This window comes from Peromyscus californicus, unplaced genomic scaffold, assembly GCF_007827085.1.
Source record: "Peromyscus californicus insignis strain IS unplaced genomic scaffold, ASM782708v3 Scaffold_21__1_contigs__length_65335640, whole genome shotgun sequence".
NCBI classification, from domain to species: Eukaryota; Metazoa; Chordata; class Mammalia; order Rodentia; family Cricetidae; genus Peromyscus; species Peromyscus californicus.
Window position 1 is genome coordinate 12,700,995 of NW_026294514.1, and position 13,376 is coordinate 12,714,370.

General features: G+C 39.3%; 1 protein-coding gene and 1 long non-coding RNA gene across 2 annotated transcripts in view; one reads left to right on the forward strand and one right to left on the reverse strand.

The window, feature by feature from the left end:
• Positions 1 to 13,376, reverse strand: part of C2cd6 (C2 calcium dependent domain containing 6) — a 92,266-nt gene that overhangs the window by 18,646 nt on the left and 60,244 nt on the right. The window contains exons 14-15 of the mRNA XM_052749538.1: positions 9,119 to 9,155; positions 3,938 to 3,999 (exon numbers count right to left, since the gene is read on the reverse strand). Coding sequence (XP_052605498.1) covers positions 3,938 to 3,999; positions 9,119 to 9,155 — 99 coding nt within the window. The remainder of the gene's footprint in view (positions 1 to 3,937; positions 4,000 to 9,118; positions 9,156 to 13,376) is intronic.
• LOC128117560 (uncharacterized) lies at positions 272 to 7,689 on the forward strand. Its single transcript, XR_008220838.1, has 2 exons — positions 272 to 485; positions 1,943 to 7,689. It is a non-coding gene; the product is annotated as an uncharacterized LOC128117560 (long non-coding RNA).

A 13,376-nucleotide genomic window follows, 5' to 3' on the forward strand; every position in this document is an offset into this window, starting at 1 on the left:
TCAAAAACAATGAAGATGTTATTGAAAGACAGCCACCTGGATAAGCTGGGCTTGGAAAGGGGTGCAGCCAGTCCTTCCCAGTTCAGATTTGTGCTCCAGGCGCTGGTCTCTAAACAGAGCATCTCTTTAACACACCGTCCACCTTGGTTCATAAAAACCTCCTTTTCCACCTTCAAATTACTCCAAGGCCTACTTTCCCATAGAATTCTGAGGATTTTGCAACTTGCTTGTGAAGCTTAGCTGTTTAGGAATTTGTTCTAGAACTCTGAAATGTCTTCAATTTATAAATCTGTTGCCCTGGTGATAGATTCTTTCAAACTTCTAAGTCTGCTGTATGTAATTTGTCTTATAGGCTGCCATTTGAATTTCTCTTGGCTTTATTAAGAAGTAATGGGGAGCCTGTGTACCCCTTAATGGATTCCCCTGGTAGTGGCTCTAACACAACTGTTGTATGATTTCACAACAAAGACATCACCATTATAAAGGTAAGATATAGAATATTCCAAAAGAAATCCTTTCTATAGTCACATTTGTTTCCTCCCTGCCTCCATACACAACCACTAATCTGTTCTCCACTTCTTAATTGTACTATTTCAAGAATGTTATGAAAATAGTATTTGATAGTAGTCTATTTTTACTTAGCATAATTCTCAAAAATTCAAAAAAGTTACTTAATGTGTCAATGATTTGCTCCCTTGCACTGCTGACTATTGCTCCCGGATTTACTTAGGAGTTGGTGAACATCTGGTTGTTTCCAAGTTCAAGCTATAAATAAGGCTTCTGTGAACATGAGTTCCCAGGCTTTCCTTCCTAACATATAACTCTTAATTTCTGTAGGATAAGTACCCAAGAATTCAGTTACTGGCAGGTACAGATCTAGTTTCTGTCTTTCGTTTTTTAAAAAGAAACTATTCATCTTTTGTGGGGGAGTGACTATAACATTTTCCACTATATTTTCCTCCACAATCCACTAGTTTTAGTTTCATTCTATTTTAAATTCTTGATGAGACCTAGGCCATGATTCATTTAAATTTCTGCCTGTGAATGTCCAGTTGCCCCCAACACAGTCAGAAAGGTCTCTCCTCTCCATTACATTCCTTCTGCATCATTACCAACCATTTCACTGTACCTGCGGGACAACTGCTGGCATGTTTTTTTCCTTAACACTTTATTTATTAGACTTATCCATTTTACTTTTGGTTTGAGAGGTTGTCTTCATGTTTTTATGTGTACCATGTGTGTGCTTGGTGCTCAGAGAGCTCAGAAGAGGGCATCGGATCCCCAGAACTGGAGTAGACCACCATGTGGGTGCTGGGCATCAAACTCCGGTCCTCTGCAAGAGTGGCCAGTGCTCTTCACCCCTAAGGCATCTCTCCATCCCCACTGGGATGCTGATTATCTCCCACTGATCTATGTATCTGCTGCTCCTCCAAAATCATACTCTCTTGATTCTTTATTACATAATACAAAGTAATTGTTCCTACATTGTTCCTTTTAAAGATTGTTTTCAAATATTCTGAAAATATTTCTTTGTCTTTGTCTTTCTACATACATTTCTGGAGTGATATTTTCTCTACAAAAGCTACAGTTTAGACAGAATTTACATGATATCTTCAGAGCAGCTTGAAGAGAACTGACATCTTGACTATGTTGACCTCTCCAGTCAGGAGTACAGTAGTTCTCTATTTATTTAGATGTTCAATGTCCTTTACTATCACTTGTCATTTTTACTATATTTTATACATGCTTTTGATAGATTTATAAGTGTTGTATCTTTTCTGAGTTATGTTATTGTATAACATATTAATTGTATTAATTGTTTCTGGGTGTTTTTTGTTAGTATATAAAAATACTATTTTATTTTATTTTGTTGCACAATTGAATCTGTTTTCATCAGCTTTCCTGAACTCAGTTACTAGTTTCCTGGTTTTTTCTTTTGCAGGCTACCTGATGATTTCTATGTAGACAATTGTATCATCTGAAGATGGAATTTGTTTCCTCCTTTCTAGTCTACATGACTTTTATTTCCTTTGCTTGCCATAGTGTAGTGACCAAAATTTCTTGCACTCTACTGAACGAGAACTATCAGCAACACTTTGCCTTGTTTCTGATCTTTAAGGGCAAGCAGTCTTTCACTGTTCAATGCAATGTAATATGTGAACTTTTGGAGAAAGCTACCTTTTATTACAAGTTTGTTCAGAGTTTTATATAATGTCTGGGTGTTGAATTTTCTGAAAAGCTCCCCCCATATCATTCTGCATTATTTCATTCCTATAATCTGTTGACACACATTTCTTTAATACTCATAGGACTATTCAGGCTGTCTGCTTTATCATGACTGAGTAGGGAGTTTTTGCTCCATTCTGTGCTATGGCATTCATTTCTTCTATTAACTATACCTTTTGGTCAGTGACTGACCACATACATGACAGTGATCTTAAGATCGTATTACCTAGTGATGTCATAACAGTCTTAAGTTTTTGTGTGGTTTCTGTACAGTAAAATTGCACTCCCCAGAATGTATACCCATCATTAAATGGGATGTAACTTGAGTATCTTTAACTTCTCAAGATGGGCTCCCAGGAGGTGGTTGACTGTATGCGCTCTAGAATAAAATCCTGACACCCCTAGGTAGTTTATCCAAAGTCCACTTCAGTGACCTCACCTGTAATTAAAACCCATAGGAATTCCCACTTGTGAGCATCCAATCAAAACAATGCTCACAACAGCTTAAAATGGTGCCAGCGTTATGGTATAATCTCACAAGATGTCCTTTTTAGGGCCTGATGCACAGTAGGTACACAGGTACCATGAACAGTGTCAACTTAATCCCAGCTAACAGTGGAAAGACTGGTACCCAGTCCATGTCTTCTAACTTGGAATCTCGGCCTCCTGTGACAGCAATGCAGTACAGAAGCCATGCCCTTCCTTCTAACATAAGCACAGACTGTGGAGTCAACCAGAGTCTTTGTGCTGTTTCTAGATGCATGAGTTAGTATGAAGATGTGAACATCAAACATTAACATCTCCAGGACATCTTAATGGCTTGCTGGGACAGCCAGTGTGAAGATTAGTCAGTAATGTCCTAAAGAACTGAGGACTTCAGACTTTCCAGTGATTACTACATTCTGTTGCATGGAGTCCAAAAAATTCTCACAGCAAACCTACTCCCTATGAAAGAGAATGAGCATGAAATGTCAATGCCTTGGAGTCAGTATCAGTTGATGATTAAATACTGTGAGAAAAAGCACTGGTGCTTCCTTAGGGCTTGGAAACTTTCCCTATGAGCATGGTTCTTCCCTTCTGAATGCAAATGTGAGATATATCAAAATTTTCTTTCTCATTATCTTTCATCTAGACATTTCTTTTTTGCTTGATCTCTATTCCAAGCCACACAATTCCTGTTCTATTTCTGGAATACTTGTTGCTGTTAGCTTGGCAATGCATATAAACAAGAGAAATCCAAATAGTGAACTTTAAGTATAAATGGGCAATTGAGATGAGCAAATGGCCTTTTCAAAAGTTTATATCACAGAAGATGGGCTCAAACTCCACACTTCCTGGTCTGTGTTTTACTAGTTATACGGCTTCTTATAAAAATAGCAAATCAGGCAGAGCCAGGCGGATCTCTGTGAGTTCGAGGCCAGCCTGGGCTACCAAGTGAGTTCCAGGAAAAGGCGCAAAGCTACACAGAGAAACCCTGTCTCGAAAAACCAAAAAAAAAAAAAAAAAAATAGCAAATCAAAAACATTGACTTGAACTGTAGGACTTGCTAAAGTCAGTGGGACAATTATATTACTCTATAAATTTATAATATAACCCTAAAATTGATTGACAATGAATGCATGCATGCATATTGAAGAATATCAGTAAATATTAATAAACTCTAAATAATAGAAGTGCCAATAATGTTTAAAGGATATATCCATCTACTTACAGTTTTCCCTTTTTGATTTGTATTTTCTTGTCCTAAGGGCTTATCAGGTATTGTTAACACATCTGAAAAAGAACGAAAAGAAAAACCCACCAAGGTCATATAAATTGGATGGCACTTGTAGCATTTGGGAAGTGGGCTTTATAAATACATCTCTTGGCCATGAATGAAAACACAGTGGCCAAAAGTCCAGGACTTGGACTCTGTGAGTTTGTACAACTAACCATTTAATTCAGTAAGTAAGCCTGCCTCTTCTAGCCTTGTTTTGCCAATCTGTCAAGGGAGGAGTGTTTTGTGACCTAATGTTTAAAACATCTAACACTGTGTCCAGCATATAGGAAGCATGAAAGTAATGGGAATGTCATCGATATCCTTAACCATCGTTAGTGCCCTCTTGGCTCTGGTCTCTGGATACATCCATACCCTTGAGTCTTCACCTAGAAACTCTGTGATTTTTCCCTGTCACTGTTGGAATGTCTGTGGTAAGAAATAGAAGTTACATGTCACCACGCTCCGTACATTTCATGCATATAAGGTTAATTTAGGTTGTAGTTATAATGCTTATGTTACGTATTTCCACTTTTAACTCTGGCTCTTGATGGCACTTCAAAAAATAGTAATTCAGCCTATCATTGTTGCAGTCCTAGTTGCTGTTTGTTGACGGTGGGTGTTAAATACTAGGTACGTCATACAAAGCTGTGCTTCATGGCTTGTTGAAAAGGTGGCTTATACACATTCTTTGGAGCTGTGTCCTGTTCTCTGATAGACACTGGGTAATTTTCCATTGTTACTTTGCTATCCACACTGTATTCTAGATACCTTTCATGAATAATTACGTATTTCCTTAATAATTCAATTTGTGATACTAGAGAAGTATCTTTTGCAGAAGCCAAGAAAATTATAAAGTGGGAAGTGGAATGAAAATAATTTCAATGAATTGTAGTGCTTGGCCAGAATGTATGTGCACAAATATCCAGACTCAGAAGTCTCAGTGAACGGTGTTTAAAAGTAACTGGGCTAGCCTGGCACAGTGGTGCATGCCTTTAATCCCAGCACTCGGAAGGTAGAGGCTGGTGGATCTCTGTGAGGTCAAGGCCAGCCTGGTCTATATAATGGTCTGTTGAGAGATCCTGTCTCAAAAGACCAAGAAGAAGAAGGAGGAGGAGGAGGAGGAGGAGAAGAAAAGAAGAAGAAGAAGAAGAAGAAGAAGAAGAAGAAGAAGAAGAAGAAGAAGAAGAAGAAGAAAAAGAAGAAGAAGAAGAAGAAGAAGAGAAAGTAATTGCCTAGCTCCACACTTGTAATTTATCTACAGATGATGGTAATTGAAGGAAACTTATAAGGGTACCCTGTGAACTTTACTAAATAAACCCTTTAATGCACTGTATTTTATTTTATATAATATAAATATGCCATGCATATCTGTATATAATTTATTAGGTTAATTATAGAAGATTGGTTTGCATGAACAAATTGAAATACAATGTAAAGTGTAGCAAAACCACTTTTTTGTTGTTGTTTTGGTTTGGTTTTTGAGACAAGATCTCTCTATGCAGCCTTGACTGTCCTGGAGCTTGCTGTGTAGACCATGCTGGCTTGGAACTCACTATGTAGACCAGGGTGGCCTGGAACTTATAGAGATTTGCCTGCCTCTGCCTCTTGAGTACTGGGAACCATGTCTGGTACGACCACTTTATTTTTAATTTTTATTTTTTGGGGGGATTTTTGAGACAAGGTCTCATGTAAGCCAAGGCTAGCCTCCATTTAGCTTCATAGCTGAGGACACTTCTGAACCACTGATCTTCCTGCCTCTACCTCCCCCAGCTGTACCTGGACTACCACACCCAGCTACTAAAGCCACTTTTAATTAGAAATCCTATTTATGTAGGGTGTTGTTGTTGTTGAGACCAGTTTTCATGTAGCCCAGGCTGGCCTCAAACTTGCTGTGTAACGAAACTGACCTTGAACTTCTGATTCTCCAGCCTCCACCTTCCAAGAGCTGTGATTACAAGTGTGCTGTAGACGGACTGCTGAGGGTTTCCTGCACGCTCAGTGAGCCTCCTACCACCGGACAACACCCCCAGCCTCAGTGGCCTCAGTGAGCCTCCTACCACGGGACAACACCCCCAGCCTCAGTGGCCTCAGTGAGCCTCCTACCACCGGACAACACCCCCAGCCTCAGTGGCCTCAGTGAGCCTCCTACCACGGGACAACACCCCCAGCCTCAGTGGCCTCACCTGTAAGACAGAACGTCATTGTCATGGGTGTTTGTAGATAAGATGGAGTGCTTACAGAGTTCTGGGGACCAACTGAAGCAGTTTAAGGCAACAGAGACATTTTCTTAGCGGATAGCTCCATGCTTTGATTGTTTGAGGCAGAATTTCACTAGGTAGCCTAGGCTAGCCTGAAACTTGCCATGTAACCAAATCTGAACTCATAATCCTTCTGCCTTTGCCACCTGCCTGGATTACAGGCTCATGTCACCATTTCCAGCCCGCTCTTTCATTGTAAAACAGGAAAACTGAGGGGATGGGGCTGTAGCTCAGTGACAGAGCACTGACTTAGCATGCAGGAGGCCCTGGGTTTGCTCTCCATATACATGGAAAATTGAAGCAGTTACAAGACAATGACTTGAGGTCACAGTCACAGTGGCAGACCTGAGCTAAGACCTACTTCATAACCTCATTTTAGATGAATAACTTCTCATTTCTGACACATAGTTGAAAACAATAGAACATGAAATCTGGTTTTGCCAGTTTACTCCAAAAGGCCTTCTCTGGAGGTTCTCGAGGTATCCAGGAGTTTTGTGCTACTAGAACAGAATACTCGAGGCTGGATACATTATCAGGAACAGAAATGTATTTCTTAGTTTTAGAAGCCAATAATTCCAAGATCCAAGGACCAGGATCTGGTGGGGCTTTCTTACCGAATCACTTCATGGCAGGAAGCAGACAAACGAGAGGGGACCAGGCTCACACTACTAAAACAAAGCCATGCCTGCAACAAACCCACTCTTGGAATAACAGTATTAAATCATTCACCCTATTCTCATGGCAGAATAATGTCTCATTAGGGCCCATCTCCCAACACTTCTATCTTGGGAATAATGCTTCCAACATATGCTTTCTGTGAAACATAGTAAAGCCATAGCATTCTAATCCTGGCCATCAAAATTCAGACATTTTTACATGAAAAATGCATTTATTCTATCCAGTAGTCTTCATTTCTTTTGGCCATTGTGCTGGTTTGAAAGAGAATGGCCCCCAAAAGGAGTGGCACATTAGGAGGTGTGGCTTTGTTGGAGAAGGTGTGGTCCTGTTGGAGGAAGCGTGTCACTATGGAGGTGGGGTTTGAGGGTTCATATGTTGCTGCCATTGGGACAAGACCCTACCTGGACTTCCCCCCTCCCCCACCCTGGTACCTTGCCAACTGTGTGGACCTGCATAATTAGCATATATGGTTCCTACAGAGTGTGACTTTGGCCTTCTCATGCAGTGGCATAGACCATACTCAGGATGGCTGAATCATGACTGGAGTGACTGAGGAGCATTGTGACAGATGGGGGAAGCAGGTATTTGTGGTGGCACAGGGAAGCAAATGCTGAGATTCTGCAAACTCTTGGAATGCCTTTGGAGTTCTCATCCCCATTATCTTGATGAAGAGAGAGTTCCTTTCTGTTCGTTACAGTCTCCTTTGCTCCCCAAACATGCCTTTTCATTCTTAACATGATCAGATAATAAATGTTCTTCATCTTGCCAGCCTGCGTCCCTTTTGACTATAAATTCTTTCTTTAAATCATTCTCTTCTTTAGCATTTTGCTATATTCAGCTAAAAGTACTCATGCAGTGACTTTAGTTTTTTGGCTTAGAAAGTTGTCAGGTATCCTGGTTACTAGTTCTTAAATTTTGCTCTCTGCAAAGCCCTTGAGCCTCAACATGTCTCAGCCAAGGTCTCTCCCCTTCATAGTGTGTGAGCTTTTCTCTAGTTTCTACTGTTTTCTTGTTTTCTATTTTCATAGGAAACTTCTTCAGAATCGCCTTTATCAGGCAGGCTGAGCAAGTCCTAAGGAGCATGCCAATGAGCAGCACTCCTCCATGGCATCTGCTGTAGTTCCTGCTGTGACTTCCTGTAAATGATGATGAACTACAAATTATAAAATGGGGCCGGGCGGTGGTGGCGCACGCCTTTAATCCCAGCACTCGGGAGGCAGAGCCAGGTGAATCTCTGTGAGTTCGAGGCCAGCCTGGGCTACCAAGCGAGTCCCAGGAAAGGCGCAAAGCTACACAGAGAAACCCTGTCTCGAAAAACGAAAAAAAAAAAAAAATGAATTAAACCCCTTCCTTCCCAAGTTATTTATGGTCATGATGTTTTATCACAGCAATAGAAACTTCAACTTTGACAACTTGTTAATCACATTTTGATTTGATTCTTTTCTCCACAAGCCCTTAAATGAAGGCTGTTCTTTGCACCACACAAATGTACAAAGAGATGTAATCACTTGCTCATCTCCTGTCTGTAGCATGCACTATAGCTATCTCATTATTTTATCTTCATTTTGACTAACTACTGTTGTCTCTTCTGAAGGAATGGGTACTCACTGTGCAACTCTGGTTGTTTCAGTTGTTAGAAGATTTCCAGGTACCACTTTAACATACACTGTGGTGGCTACCTTGATTCCTTGGGAATCTCCCATTTCCTTCAACCCAACGTAATTCATCAGAGGGCCTCTGAAACTCTAATTCACCAGTACTGTATGATCTTATTTTTCTGTGTTTATTTTATTTGTTAGATATTTTTATTATTGCCTATTGGTTTACAGACATATTGACTGTGTCTTCATAATGATATCACTGAGAAAAGAAGCCCTTTGAAGTAGGAAAATGTGTTCCTAGGGAGATCTGTAAGGCAGACAAAAACTTCACAAACAGCTAAGTGTAATAAGTGACTTCCTAATTCCATTGGAACGTATGTTCAATGAAAACTATTCGGGACTCCCACTTTTAAGCTTCTGTATTTTGTTTAAATTTCCCATGGTTACTTTGAGGCTGTGTTTTTATAATGAGGAGAAAATACTATAATTTACATCTTGAAGGAAATTATGATAATCATTATTTTATGAGAGTTAGTGTTCCAAACTTTGATGACCCAATATTTGAAAATTATAATAATTTATAAATAATAACTTACCTGAAAAATGAGGAAATTTTTCCTTTTTATTCTTAATCTAAAATAAAAGTGAACAGAGAAAGTTGATAGAAAAATGAACAAATATCAATATAAATTAAAAACAGCATTATTGATAGTAATAAATAAAATTGTTAACACTTGGCTCTATGTCATATTAAAATAATTTAACCAGTGCAATTATGGATTGTAACATAGATGCCTGGCTGAAGCATTGTATAAATGGGCTGCTAAGTAGCAAATGCTTCGTATTAAAAGAAAATAAATGTATTACATTTATTACTATCTATTTTCATTTTTCTAATTCTCAGGAAGCAAAAATAATAATTTAAAGAATAAATAAAAACAAACCAAATAGGAAATAAAATGTATATCAAAAAATGCTTAAAGAATTGATCCCTCCACTGAATGAGATGAAACAGTCGAACCCTGATGTATCACCGATTTCAGATTCTAAATAACCTAAAACTTACATCATAAAGGGAGTGCTTATATAAGAGACAGGAGTTTTTCTTGAAAAGGCAACTTTCATATTTCAGGAAATCTTGACTACAAAATTAATTAAAAATGGGAACAGTCTTTGCAGAATCACTTTCAATCAGCAACATATCCTTCAACAGTCAACAATAGCTCTTGAAGAAGGAGGAGAATTGATTCCTAGAGTTAAAGTACCCAAGTTTTAACAAAAAGTTACAAAATATATATGAAATATGGCTTATTCAAAAAAATGAGTAAATAGATAAAATAATAAGTCACAAAGAACTATGAAATATAACCTACAAGAAAAAATAGAAAACACTTTAGAAGAAGCCCAGGTTTTGAACTTAGTAGGCATGTGTTTTATGTTTTCCTAAATATGCCCAGAAATATAAAAAGAACCAGGATCTCAGAAGGCAGAGTAGTGACATTCACTACTCTCCAGTAAAAACGGGGGGCCAGGGAACACATAGTCATCTCAGAAAGAAAAGAAATATTGACCAGTATTATATTTTATATATATATATATATATATATATATTGCTAGCTTGGGTTTTGTTTTATTGAGTCCTCTCTTGCTATTTCTTTAAAAAAATTTAGGGTTTCTTTATTTTATGTATATGGTGCACTATCAGCATGCACACCTGCATGTCAGAAGAGGGCATCAGATCTCATTACAGATGGTTGTGAGCCACCATGTGGGTGCTGGGAATAGAACCTGGGTCCTCTGGAAGAGCAGCCAGTGCTCTTACCACTGAGCCATCTCTCCAGCCTCCTTGCTATCTCTTAGGCCTTCATTACATATGCTTTTCTTCTCCTTCACATTTTGCTTTGCCTTTTTCTTTGACCCCACCTCATTCTCTTTAAATTAAAAAATATATGTTTAAGTGTATGCATGTTTATCTGTGCCGGTGTGCATGCATTTCCCACAGAGGCCAGAAGAGGACATTAGATTTCCTGGACCGTGAGTTACAGAAGGTTCTGATATGCTAATGTGGGTGCTGGGAATTGAACCCAGGTCTTCCAGAAGTGCAGCCAATAGTCTCAACCACTGAGCCATCTCTACAGCTCTTCATTCTCTTTTTATTTCTTAGTTATGAATATCATTAATTTTAATAATCTTTAAAATCCTGGTTTATCCTGTTAGTAGCCTTGTTCATTTATATCCATACCTTTCAGAGGTTGTAAATAAAGTACCTGGTTACTTTTTTTTACTGCATTTCATTGTTTTAACTATACGGACTGCTTTTTCTCTTCTATATGGGGCAGGAATCATCAGTCCAATAGAAGACTGCCACTAAGAAAATATAATACAAGACAACAACAGAAGGGGAAAATAGGAAGACATATATATCCATTACCACACATGCACAAATTACATTGTGGAAACACACAAAAAGAAGACGTGAAAGCAAGCTCCTAACTCCTCGGCAACTGCAACCAGTGATAGCTGTTGAAACGCTGAACAAGGAATTTTTTTTAAATCTACTTTTAAAAATGACCAGTCACTTCAAAGGAGACTTAAACAGATGAGTGAAGTAGGGACGTCAATTCAGGGCCTGCATACAGACGTCAGCAACACAGACGAGAAATTTAACCACCTGGAAGAGAACTTAAGCAAAGAAATTTAAATTCTGAGAGGGGGAAAGAAAGTCAAAACAGAAATACTAGAAGCAAAACACGTCAGTAAGTCAGACTCAGTTGAGTTTTGATCCCTTCAACCAATGAGTCAGCAGTGGGAAGAAATCCCATTTTGTTATTCTACCTGATATAGAGGGGAGTGGCCAAACACCTCCCAGAGAGAGAATCTACTGCTAAAATCTGAATTAACCTGAGGTCCTGAGATCGGGGATAACTACTTGTAAGGAGCCTGAATTTGGTTTGTTCCCAGCCTTAGGGTGAGTAAAGGCTCCAGGAAAGAACCGTGGAGAGTGGAGGGTTAGGCGCTGAGAGGTCAAAGGCCATATATAGACTGCAGGAGGCTTAGCTCAGAAAGGGGAGTGCCTGGGGAAAGACAGTCCCTCCTCAGAGGCTAGGCGCAGGTAGTATCGCCAAGGATGAGGATAGCCCTGGTTTTGACTCTGAGCCTGAGGCCAGTGGTGGAATAACATCTGGATCAACTTACCTGTTATTCACTGCTGAGGCTGCAGGCATGTACTTGACATCCACAGCTACATCCACAAGGCAGGTGATTGGTACTTAGGACAGCCTCTGTCTTTACATCTCCATGTTGTTATTGCTTCCCTTACTCCCAATGCACTTGGGAGACACTTGCCAGTTAAAACGTTAGCCACCCCAGGCATGATTATCTGGGGTGTCTTGGGAGGATCAGAGAGCCTGCCCAGCCCACAGACAGAAGAACTAAATGTGTCCACCAAGGCCCCTGGCATGCAAAGAAACTCTACCAAGGTAAGACAGTTCTGGTGAACAGTGGTTACTTGTTCAGTCTGTACTCAGCAACAACATAAACTATAGAAGAGACACATGAATGGAGTCCAGACGTTGGCCTGAGCCCCAGGCAGCCAGAGTCTGTGTGATTGGCAATCTCCAAGCCTTGAAAACACAGAAAGCTCTTCTAATACCATATTCTTTTGTCTCTGGCATTTTTTGTTACTTGTTTTCTGAAACCGGTCTGTCTATGTTGCTTTGGCTGGCCTGGTACTCACCTATGTAGTCCAGGCTAGCCTTGAACTCACAGAGATCTGTCTGCCTTTCCTCCCAAGTGCTGGCATTAAAGGTTGTGCCATCATTCCAGGCCCTTCTCTGACTCTTCTGACCCCTCCCACTTTTATTATTTTACTGCATTTTTAGCAGTATTTTACTTGTGGGTTTTATTTTTAGTTTCTTTCTTTCTTTCTTTCTTTCTTTCTTTCTTTCTTTCTTTCTTTCTTTCTTTCTTTCTTGTCTACTGTTTCCTCCTCCACCACTCTCCATTTAGTAATATTTTTGTTTTATCTTTCTGATTCTTTAACAGCCTGATATTTATTCCTGTCTTATATTTGCCTAACTTTGCTTTTGACTTCTTTTAATTTTTCTATTTTTTAAAAAATTTTTCTAATCCTTTGCTCTGCCCCATCTCATTCTTCTCCATCTTTCTCTTCTTCCTTCATCTTGCTTCTCTTCCTCTCCTTCCCTATCTCCTTTTATCTCATTCATTTAGTGTCTCCACACTTAACATAAACAATTTTGAACTTGAGAGCACCAACTATAGTAGTTTGCCATTTTCAATTCTGTGGTCGTTGATGCTTTATTGGGGGCTTTAATCGATTTTAAGTGCTTTTGTTTTGTTTTGGTTTGGTTTTTTGAGACAGGGTTTCTCTGTATAGTTTTGGTGCCTGTCCTAGATCTCGCTCTGTAGACCAGGCTGGCCTCGAACTCACTGAGATCCGCCTGGCTCTGCCTCCTGAGTGCTGGGATTAAAGGCGTGCACCACCACCACCACGTGGCGATTTTAAGTGCATTTCTATATTTTGAACAGTTTGATGATGTTGCTGTTGCATCAATTAATTGTCTCCTCCCTGAGTTGTAGTGCAGATGGATTATTATGAGTAAGCTGCTCAATAAAAAGATGCCTAATAAACCCAGAAGAGATATCTAAACCAACAGACACACAAATTGTAACACAGAAACACAAATAAAAAATGAGGAAATAAGACGATTATAACACCTGCAAAAGGTCGGAACTCAGCAATTATGGAACTAAAAGAAATACTTTAATATGCAAATTTCAGGTTGAAGATTTCAAAATTTGCTGGTAAACATGATCAATGATCTTTCTGAAATC